The 11,358-nt window shown below is 42.4% G+C and overlaps 1 protein-coding gene across 2 annotated transcripts; it reads right to left on the bottom strand.

Annotated features, from left to right (window-relative positions):
• Window positions 1-5,785: 5,785 nt before the first annotated feature.
• On the bottom strand, window positions 5,786-9,644 carry LOC129839476 (ewing's tumor-associated antigen 1 homolog). 2 transcript variants are annotated; one of them, XM_055906959.1, is made up of 5 exons: window positions 9,324-9,644; window positions 8,788-8,932; window positions 8,608-8,687; window positions 8,280-8,389; window positions 5,786-8,175 (listed from the first exon to the last, which is right to left on the bottom strand). In XM_055906959.1, exons 2-5 carry the CDS (start codon window positions 8,858-8,860, stop codon window positions 6,450-6,452), a joined length of 1,989 nt encoding a protein of 662 aa, XP_055762934.1. In that variant the 5' UTR covers window positions 8,861-8,932; window positions 9,324-9,644; the 3' UTR covers window positions 5,786-6,449. The 2 variants fall into 2 exon arrangements, with proteins under 2 accessions (XP_055762934.1, XP_055762932.1); XM_055906957.1 differs by having other exon boundaries at window positions 8,804-8,932.
• Window positions 9,645-11,358: the final 1,714 nt, after the last annotated feature.

Here is an 11,358-nt window from a genome sequence, read left to right as displayed (position 1 = left end):
TTGCTATTGAGTGTGGGCGAATCTCAAATATTTTCCTTGTGTCCTCTCCTTGTCTCCTCAAAATGGTTAATTCCCTCAGGCCTTATTTTTAGGAGGCGAAAAGACCGTGTATCTTCAGAGTAGTGCAGAGGGTAGTGCGTACGGCCCAGTACATCACCGGGGCCACGCTTCTTGCCATCCAGGACCTCTATACCAGGCGGTGTCAGAGAAAGGCCCTACAAATTGTGAAAGACTCCAGCCACCCTAGTCAGACTGTTCTCTCTACTACCGCACGGAAAGCGGTACTGGAGCGCCAAGTTTAGGTCCAAGAAGCGTCTAACCCCAAGCCAAAAGACTCCTGAACATCTAATTAAATGGCTACCCAGACTATTTGCATTGCCCCCCCCCCCCCCCTTTACGCTGCTACTCTCAGTTATCGATACATTGTCACTTTTTTTAATAACTACCTACATGTACATATTACCTCAACTAACCGGTGCCCCTGCACATTGGCTCTGTACCGGTACCCCATGTATATAGCCTCGCTATTGTTATTTTACTGTTGCTCTTTAATTATTTCTTACTTTTTTGTATTTTTTCTGAACCAACAATGCAGTTAAGTGCTAGTAAGTAAGCATTTCACTGTAAGGTCTACACCTGTTGTATTCGGCGCATGGGACAAATAAAATTTGATTATTAGTTGCCGAACGGCTATCACGAGCTTGCCCGGACTTAATATCTTGACACACTTTCTGAATAAGATCAGAATGAATTAGACTTACTAATGAAAGATTAAAGCAGCGTCATCTTGAGTGCTGCATCTTCGATTCCCATTGCCTTCTGTTGCATGCAAGCACTGCACCCTACAGTTTAGTTTATTTTTTACGGGGAAAAGAAGAGGCAGAAAATGTCTCGGAAGCTGGGTTTGATTTCAAGCTCAAGGCCACTGGAAAATCATCAATTGTAATCAGATACCCTTTATTTTACACCCCAAAAAATACCCATGGATGTGTGCGCTCACACATACATCATACTTCACCAGTGAACTAGATTCCCCTTCCCTCAGATAACGTGTCACTGTTTCCTGAACGGGCCTAATTGAGCTCATGCAGAATGTGGCCAGTTGTGCCCGTCACTGCCAATTAAAATTCCCATTTGTATTCCTCCGCCGAGCCACACATGGACCTCCGAAAGACTGCCATTCTCATGGAACCTGCTCATCTGTTTGTGATTTGGACTTTCAGCGAGTCTCCAGATTTATTTTTACACAACCCAACATGAAAGACACCAAGAGCCAACTTCAAAAATGCCATTTTGGCCCCTCCAAATAATCTTGCCAAATGGCTGAACCCTACACAAATACAATTACGACCAATGGGTAATTTCAGACGTGTTATTTGAGGGGGCGAATTTCCCTTGATTTCAACAGGTCTAGAGGTTGTTGTTTTTTTTGGACAAGTGTGAAGTCGATTCCATTGCATTGTTCTTTAGATGGAGGTTACAATGAAAATTGACCTGAGTATGAAAATGCATCAACTGCATTTATGGTACCTAACACAGTTTATTGAACGTTTAAACATTTTGCATCTAAAAGCTTTCATTGAACATTAGACAAAGACCATAGTTGTTCTTAGTAATTCCCAGCAGTACTGATGGCCTTGGATAGATAACCCGTGGAAGAAGCGCCAACTGTTACACCTTTATTCTTATGAAAGGAAACCGTACTCGATTAGAACCTCTGGTTGATCTTGAGGACCTTTATACTGTAAGGAAAACCTCTGGGAGGCTTAGTAGCTCAGGTTACTGAAAATGCCACAATGTGAAAAGGGACAGCACAAGTTGGAATGAACTCCAGACATCCTACAGTTCCACTAGCATGGGGGGGGGGGGGGGGGGGAAATCAGCTTCATTTGTACAGGTGTCAGAATCAATTTCTCTGAGGTGTGAACGACTAAACCAGAACTTCCAGACCAGAACCCATAGCTCAACCTGAAGCAAACGGCCGAGCAACAGAGAAAGTTACTGTAGGTTGGCTTTGGAGTGAGAACATAGAAAGAGATTGGTGAGAGTTGCTTGACAGGATTGGGGTCAATTAAAATTGAAATGTGGTGAAGTACACATTGTTGATCGCAATGGAACGACACATCTCTCAAGCTTTGACATTGAATTTGGGAAAAAATATTAGCCTTTGAGAAAAGTAGTTTTTCTATCAGTGTGTCATTCTTGAATCGTGTGATGGAATTCCCCCCCAAAAAGAGAATGTATAGCTTTCCAAAAACCCAACTCCATTGGTGATAGGTTCCCTGTTAATGAAAACCACTCTGACCGATCTCCCAGCTGAGCTTCATGTGGTTCTGATTACTCTGGGCTACTTAGTTCCACTAAATTCATGCAACCCAATAGTTAATTTAATGATTATGTCGGTTTTCCAGCTCTTTTAATGAGGTTTGCTCGTAAGTTGCCTGTGCCCTATGTGTGTTCAAAAGTCATTTTCATCAAATGACCTGTATATGTGTTTGCTGTACAATAAAAGCAATAAGTTGGGAAATAAGAATTACTGATTGAGCCTTCAAGATTCTTCACCTCGCATGGGAACCTTTGTCGTTAATATCCAAAATACTTATTTTTGATTAGCTGACTACGCTCAACTCCAAGGTGAAGAAAGTTTCTGATGAACTCCACCACTGGAGTTGAGCAGAGACCAGGCTTTGTGGAATACAGCTCAGACTATATCGATTTGCACTAGGTCAATACTTTAAAAAAAAAACAATTATGAAACGCTTCCCTTGTACCTATGTTTGTCCTTTGTAGTTGTGTGCCTTTTTGTTTGCTGAAATCCATTCTTTTTAAATAAACGTTAATCAAATACATCCACCGACTGTTTGCTTTTATTTTTCTCGAGGGTGGCAACAGTGTGAATGTGCATGTGCCAATTGAATCTCCGATAACGCAGGTCTGTCTCCAAGTACTCACACTCCAAGTAAATCACACGTTCTACAGACGGTGTAAAGTTGCCATCATCGAGAAACAGAAACGAGCAAAGTCGGTGCTTGTATTTGATTACCGTTTAATAAAAAAGTATGGATTTCAAACATAGGTACAAGGTAAGCATTTAATCATTTACTTTTTATTTCATTTTTTTACTATTGACCTTGGCCGAATCAATATATTCTGAGATGAATTCCACAAAGTCTGGTCTCTGCTCAACTCCATTGGTGGAGTTAATCAGAAACCCTGCACCATGGAGTTGAGTTTAGTCAGCAAATGTTGTACCAAAAGTCTATAGTTCCTTGACTATGCAGCGTTAAAGAGACCAAATACATGAATTACCATCTATCAAGTATAAACTTGGTCTCGGCATCCATCCTAATATTAACCCAGTGAGATAATAACACTATCAGCACCCCATGTCAATGAGATTTGATACTGCTCAAAGGACTTGCAAGCTTTCAGGTTTCCCTGACTGATCAGTTGTTTCAGGCAAAGCAACAAAGAGTTATGTTACGAGGGATGTGACTTGACAGAGATTACAGGATATCAAGACAGAGGACCCTAAAGTGAATATTCCCTCTCCGTCCTCATGCCCGACCGTTGTCTGAGAGGGATATGGCCTCTGGCGGGATGCCCGGTACAATGTGTGTAGGTCTGCCCCAAATGGTACCCTATTCCTTATATATTGCACTACTTTTGACCAGAGCCCTATGGGCCTTGGTCAAAAGCAGTGCACTTTATAGGGAATAGGGTGCTATTTGGGATGAAGAAAGCCTAGAAGTATCAGTGTCCTCACTGATTGGGATGAGACTAATTAATGGAACACTGTGAATTGGGGCAAAGAAGGGGTCATTGGGAGTTTATTGCAATTCTCAGATAATGTAATTTCACCTGAAACAGTATCGGCAGTAAACACTTTCGGCCATCTTGTTCTAGGTGTCAGGTGGGCCATAAAACCACAAACTGTTCCCCTTAGGTGTGTCGTGTAGGGGGTGATATCAACGCAACAAAGAATTGCAATAGTGAACTGTGAAATATTGTTATTTACATTTGGCAAGGGAGGGTCTAGTCAAATCCCTTTACAAATAATTGTTTTAAATTAAACAGCGTTGAGACAATAGCATTGTGATTAAGTCCGGTAGGTAGAAGATTGGTATCTTGGTGCCACTGATTTGCAGCAACAATGCGGTGCACCCAGACTACCGGTACAGTTACACACCTGTCTGATGATAACGCGACTCTCCTTACATGTGCCCCAGCCAGAGTGGGTAGCAAGCCTATCTCTCCATCAGACAGCTGCCAGCCTACTAATGAAGAGACCTGACGAGTCCGTCCGGATGAGTTGACTGCATAGGCTGGGCTGCTGAACACGGTGCCTCGGAGCACTCCTCGGAGGAAACTGAAACGCACTGAGTGGTGTGTGCGCTGGGTTGAATGGTTTGCCAATCTTCATAAACTTAAAGATGCAGTTCCGGATCTTAAGCACTTACAAATTTAGAACACATTCGAATTGCAACAAAAAAATAATTAATTTTGGGGACCCATTTCAAAAGGACTGTGTGAAATTATACAAAATCCCTGGAGCAACACTTTAACAGTAAGACTCCCTCAAGGTATTGAGTGGTGTGTGTGTGTGTGCGCTGGATCGAAGGGTTCACCATAGACATTACAGTAAGATTTCTTTATTGTCTCTAATGTCTATGGTTTGTCCCATCAAGACGGTGAGCAGAGCTTGCAGGCAGACCGACACAGCTCCTCGAATAACCGAGTGTAAAGGATCTATGTAATAAAGTGATACATGGTGTGGATGTGATTGAAGTGGGGCCAAATCCAAACGAGCGGACTGTTCAGTCAGGGCCAGATCCTGAGGCTCCCACGGTGCAAACTGATATTCGACTATGGCTGAAGGATTCATAAGATCCCAAGTTACAGGACCCTGAAAGGGTTCAGGTCTCTACTCACACGCTCTACCAGACTGCATGTGTGGTGTAGTCGAAGGCAAAGCCACTTCAAAACCTTTCTGAAGCCCTGTTTATACCTGTTTCTAACAGGCATAATGTGTTCTTATCTTGTCCACATTCTGATTGTCCCCACATTTTTAGACAGGTGTAGACAATTAAAAGACGCATTGTGATCTAATTTTGATCAGATCTTCCTGACCAACTCCAGAGGTAGTCGGGGACCCATTGTATCTGGATATCAATCAAGTGTATACAGATCTGGATGATCAAACGATTGAAATCACCATTATACAGGTCTCTAAATTAATTGGCAGGTAGCACCACTGGCTTATGGCATCAATTATCTTAAAAGGAATAAATTAACATTATTATGAAAGAATATCTGTCAAAAAATGTGCATACAGGGAGGGACCAGGATATCTGGTCACAATGTGGACAGACAAGATACACATATTACTGCCATGTGTAGACACAACGGCTATGTGGGCACAATCAGAATGTGGATGGGAACAAGAGAAAGGATAGATGTTAGCACCAGGTATAAACAAGGCTTCAACAATGTGTGCATCCTAAATGGCACCCTACTCCCTATTTAGTTCCCAATGGGCCCTGGTCAAAAGTAGTGCACTACACAGGGAATAGGGTGCCGTTTGGGACATACACCATTTCGGTTGGAAGCACTACTCATTACTATGTGTGCCGGTCCTAAAGGAGCTCTTCGTACTGTGTTGACTGTTGCATCAAACTGGTTATTTTGTGCTTCGTGACAGTAGCTAAATGATGGTATGCTAAAGAAAGAGACACTACATGACACAGAAACAAAAGGGCACTAGATGTCACTGCTGTACACAAGATAGTATTGTCTGGAAAGGGTGGGTGGGAATCCTTTCGCAACTTTAATAGCTGTGTGCCACATCTTTTGAGGCAGTTTCATTATTGTGCAAATGACAAACATATAAACAATGTCATTTTTTTTGTAAAAGACAGATAAACATAAGATAGAAACATATGATCGTTTTTCTGACGGCACAAGGCGACTCGTGTTTTTAATCAGAAAACCGCTCATGTTGTAATGCTATGGTAATTTACAAAACTGATATAATGAAAAAGTGACAGGACATGCTTAGCCTATTCTGCAAACACAATTGGTAACATACTCCCTGAAAATATATATATTTTTTAAAAGTTCCTTTGTTAACAGTTAGATTAACGTAAATAACAACATTTATATTAAAACTTAAAATCTTATTTCAGGAATGGATTGAGTGATGTAAATTATGAGTTGGAACACAGACAAAGGCACAGCAGCTCTAGCCTCGTACAACCATCCTGGACTAGCGAGCTTACACTCCGTTTTGCTACGAGATCAGGATGGTAGTACGAGGCTACAACAACTCTATAGTAAGTCTACTTTCAAGAGCTCTGTATGGTCAGTCTAGCACAAGTCAGCGTTTAGAGTAAGCCAACACTGTCCAACTAGGATTCGCCATCTTCTTGTATGTGTGCACTGTACCAGCCTCAGGTTGGAGCCCTTAGGTTGTGGGCCGTCTGCACCCGTTGCCGTCTCCTCTCCATGGCCCGCTGTTTCTTCAGTTCTATCTCTACCGCAGAACATTTCCCAGCTGCTTCACTCCCAGTGCCTTTTTGACTAGCTGTGCTCCCAGCTACACGAGTGCTTTTGACCCGAGTACTTTCGTATGACCCTTCTCCTGCTGCAGGGTTCTGTGGCCTATACGTGGAGTTAGCGCTAGCATTTCCAGCTGAGGCAATGTAACTCGGTCTTTCAGAACCAGAGACCACAGTAACAGGTACTTTGTTGTTATTGAGAGAGTGGGGGAAAGTGGTACCGTTCCAGGGGGCCGATTGTGAATAAGCTGAAATGTTGGGATATTTGGATTGTGTGGTCTCAGTCGTTTGATTTACATTGCATCTGCTGCTATTCAAAGGTGCAGAGACAGGGACAAACGTCTGTCTTTCTGTCTGATTACTGGGCAAGAATTGGGCGCGTGTGATAACAGGGTCCTCCATGCTCTGTACCTGGCTCTCCAGGTTATCACATGCCTGGCACAATAGGTCATCGTCTTTGTCATCCCAGATGGAGTCAGAAGCAAAGAGAGAGTCCAAGTCGTCCTCTGGGATGACGCTGTGGCTAGCGGGGGCCTTGATGATACCTGTTCCCTTCATATTGTTGATCTCTGTGGGCTTGTGGTAAGAGCTATTCTCAACCTGAAGGGGCCACTTTGAATAAGAGTTGGTGACGTTTGATGTGCTTGAGCTGGTTGAGATTGATGTACTTTGAAAAAGAGGCACCAGCGGCCAAGTCTTTATTCCATTAGACGGGTGCTGCGTTCGCTGGCTAAATTGGTAACTGGACTCCATTGACGGAGCTTTGTTGATTGGAAAGAGACTTGGTTGCTTTTGCTGTACGTTCCTATGTGGTGCTGGTTTGACAGTGTCGGGGACATTCCCTACTTTTGGTAATGCCTCTGAGAGGATACTTTTTGATTGCACATTAGGATTTGCTTCAAGCGTGAATGTTTTTCGGGTTTTCACAGTTTCATTCTGTCCTTTAGACACAGCTGGTTTTATGTCTCTACTTCCTTGAAGAGCATTTTTGGAAATGGCCAAGGGGTTGTCATTTTCGTGTTTTGTTTCATTCGACCCTTTTTGGGTCGAACAATGATTAGGAGCGGCAAAGAGGTCTGGGTTTTGGGTCATCTCAAAAACCAGCGAGTCATCCAGCAAATCGTCATTTTCCCAGTCGTCTTCAAAGTTATTATTTGCTGAGCTTCTTTTGACAGGATGCGATGAGACGGTCGAAGTGTGGCCATGTATGGAATCTGGATATTTTCCAGGAATGACTTTGGAGGACACAGTGGGAGCAGTCTTCACCTCCAAGGACCGAGGCAATGAATTCTGACTTAAGTTACCAAGTATGTGTTGAGTTGGTCCATCAAATAAAAAATCCAAATCATCTTCCATCTCATGGTCAGGAGGTATCTGGTCTTTGGAGTTTCTCATGCTGTTTGTTTTAAGGGCGGACTGTGTGCTTTCAGGTGAGACATTACTCAGTAAGGCCGGAGGCTGGTCCTCGTTGCCACCTAAATCCAATATGTCCTCCGAGTCTGTCCTCCAAAGCGCCAAACTCTGCTTGTGCATATCATTGACTCGTTCTTCGTCTTGCCGAAACATGTTGAAATCAAACTGTTTCGCCAACTTTAAAAGGTCGTCCACTCCATTTGTCCTGTTGGGAATTGTTTTTTTTTATAGTTATTTGCAAGTGACAAGCTCTGTTCTAATAATTGTACAATGTAGGAGAGAGGGGGAGTATGTTATCTTGGGGATTACCTTGGGGATTTCTTCTTGGCCCTGGGCTGCTGCATCTCTGGTGTGCAGGGAATAGCACTGTCTCCAATCCACTGGAGCAAGGATGACTCTGGAACTACAGGTCTCCCATGCTTAAATAAGATCAATTATAATAATATTACTACAGTAAATATTTCAGAATAACATAGTATCTGTGAGTATTGGAGCCCAATGAAAAAGAGTGGATATATGATGAAGTATGAGAAAAATCACATCACTGGGTCTAGTAATGAACATTGCTCTAGTTTGAACATTTTAATGCATGTATTTGATGGCACACTTGTGGCTAGCTAGCCAGAGTGTTACCAACCTTGGGAGCTATTCTGTTGACGATTTCGGCAATGTCCACAACTCCAACATTTGCAGAGTACTTCTTGCCTCTTTTGCTAACTAAGAAGGAGCATAAAAAAAATGAAGACAGATGAGGTTAGGTAAACATTCAAAATGGATTATCACTGCTTAGCCTGGCAACATGTATAGTTATATTCACGTGTAAATATAATTGCCTGTCCTAAGGGGTGAAGGGGAAGTTGCATCCCAAACGATATCCAGTTCTGATTCATTCATTGGCGACTCTCCTTTGTTGAATACATTGTTGTATCTTGATCTTGTCACACGAGTTGGCTTCTTGAAATCTGATGTTAGATATGTGAACGATTATGTCATTGTAATTGGCTCACGTGGTAACAGTTATCTAACTACCTAAACAAAAGAAAAAAGTATTTAACTAAATGCCATTAACTCCTAGCTAGTCAGCGGACTAAACTTCCTTCAACATATAGTGGAGTTTAGTCCACTAACGTTACTAGCTAGTTTGCTTTAGGCACCATCTAACTAGAAAATAACAAACGTTATATAACCAGCTAGCAACGTTTGTAGATCAACACTGCACATTAGTTAGCTAGGCACGGTGAACAGCTAATAAGCTATTTTCATTGCTTACGTTACGGGCTACAGGAAGAGCTAGTTAGCTGAATCAGTGACTGATCTTTTCAACACATCATTCATGGCTTGCAAGCTACCGACCTTGACATGTTTTTGGAGAATCAACGAGAGATGGAGTTGCCTGCGTTTGTTTGGGGCTTCTTCTCAGTCTGTTTGTTTTCGGTTTCCCTCCACCTTGCTTGCGCTCGTCTGAACCAGCTGGCATTCCCGACGCGGACGTATCACAACATTTTCGCCATTCTGTCATATTGTTCGCAGGGATAGTAACTGGCATTTATAATGAAACTTTATATTAACATATGTAGGTACCAGAATGTCTTTAGATACATCGTGTAATAGCGAAACAACATCAGAGATTCAAACATTCCGCCATGTTGTTCCCATGATTCAGTTCCACTTCCGTTTCAGAAAGTATTTTTTTCGAGGGTATCCAATTTGCGTTGTTGCTGCGCATCACATACAAGCATGCATAGAGATACAACGACAACATACAACTAAAATAGCTCCTGTTCCGAATTGTAATGTTAGCTTTGTTATGAATTATTTTGTAAAATTTAGTTAAATAAAGTATACATTAAATTGTTATTTATTTATAAATATTATTATGTATCTATATATTCAATAGTCCATGTTTATTATGTGGTCTAGATCTTAATATGGCACAGCTTTCTCTGAAACCACAGTGCCGGGTTATCATCAAGCCCATTATCCCACCTGCCCCCTTAACTAACTAGGCCTACTGTTATTATGATAGATTTTATAATGTAACTTGAATGTAATGTAAATGGATAATGTCTATTTTTTTTTGCATTTCCCCCAAGGGGGGTGGGGGTGGGGGGGGGGGGGGGGGGGAGCAATGACTTTCAGAATGGACATTCCTTTTTGTTCTTGAAAAAATAATAACATATGAGAAATTGTATTGTATGAATTGTATTCCCATTTTTGTCCTGGCACCTCATCAGGCTCTTTCTCTGAAAAGACTGGAGGCAATGTCTGCTGCTACTGCAGCACGGTGAAAAGTCACAGTAACACCCTCTGTCACACCAAATGTGAACACTCCACCCAAATGATAGTGAGATGAAAGAGCAGGGGCCATTGGCCCGTCACTTCCAATTTAGGTATGAAGCATCAAACCCGCAGCCAGGAGATGCCTTGGTGGCCTCTTTTGTTGGAAAATTCTAAACCAAAATGTCATTTGCCTTGGAGGGAATACCATGACTGTACAGAGCCCCACACCTCAACACATTGTCCTTACTTCATTTGTTTATCTAGCGGTTATATGGCACCTAATGTCGAAGCACCTAATTGGTGAGTTCATTAGGGGAATGTCATTGGTGTGAATGGAGCATATTGCAGACCACAGTAACAGCTGTGGTAGTTTGGTGGAATTTCAGAGAGAACCCCAGCACCGTCTGCTCCTCTGGTTGCCTGAGTGCTTTGCCACTGGCGGTGTGGGGGTTCATCAGAAACCACTGGGCCTTAAATTCAAAGGGCAAGATATAAGCATACAGATAAATGTCATTCCTTGCAGGCAACAATGGGTGATATTCTGGACACATAGAATATGCCAAATATTTGCTGGCTCCTCTAGGCTAATTTTGTGTGCTTACACATTGTTGAGCCTCCAATGAGGGTGGAGTTAGTTATGTATCCCTTGGTGATACCGGACTGTGACGAAAACCCCTAGCATTCATCAACATCCCTTCACTTTGAAATGCCATACCACAGCAACTGGCTCCTGTCCAAGGACAGATATGCACAATATTTCATGGAGGGTGCCTCGGAATAGAATACCCTGCTGTGCTAAAGAAAACTTTGTGTTTCTATGCACTGAAAAAGAATCCATCGCCATGCTGTCAGAGAGAAAAAGGTACCTACCTGTTTTTTGCATTAGAGTGGCTAGGCTAAATACATGTTTCCCCCAAAAAACATTTAAAATATGAGCCGTGACCATGGCCCAGGCTCTAATAAAAGAGCACAGAGCATCCAGGTTAGCAGATCTCTTTAGAGCCGTCTCAGATGATGTTCTGTAATCTCTCCTCAATCATTGTTTACATAGGCCTACACTCTCAGGAAAACAAGGTTCCAAAAGGGTTCTTTGCAGAGGGATAGGGTT

This window comes from Salvelinus fontinalis, chromosome 40, assembly GCF_029448725.1.
Source record: "Salvelinus fontinalis isolate EN_2023a chromosome 40, ASM2944872v1, whole genome shotgun sequence".
NCBI lineage: Eukaryota > Metazoa > Chordata > Actinopteri > Salmoniformes > Salmonidae > Salvelinus > Salvelinus fontinalis.
The sequence above is the reverse complement of the archived record's forward strand: the minus strand, read 5'-3'. Positions and strand labels throughout refer to the sequence as shown.

Coding starts and splice junctions, on each gene's coding strand:
- LOC129839476 (XM_055906957.1), bottom strand. CDS start 9,516: ATGCCAGTTACTATCCCTGCGAACAATATGACAGAATGGCGAAAATGT. Junction 8,688..8,803: donor CCCTTCACCCCTTAGGACAG/GCAATTATATTT, acceptor GCTCCTTCTTAG/TTAGCAAAAGAGGCAAGAAG. Junction 8,176..8,279: donor GCCAAGAAGAAATCCCCAAG/GTAATCCCCAAG, acceptor AATTCCCAACAG/GACAAATGGAGTGGACGACC.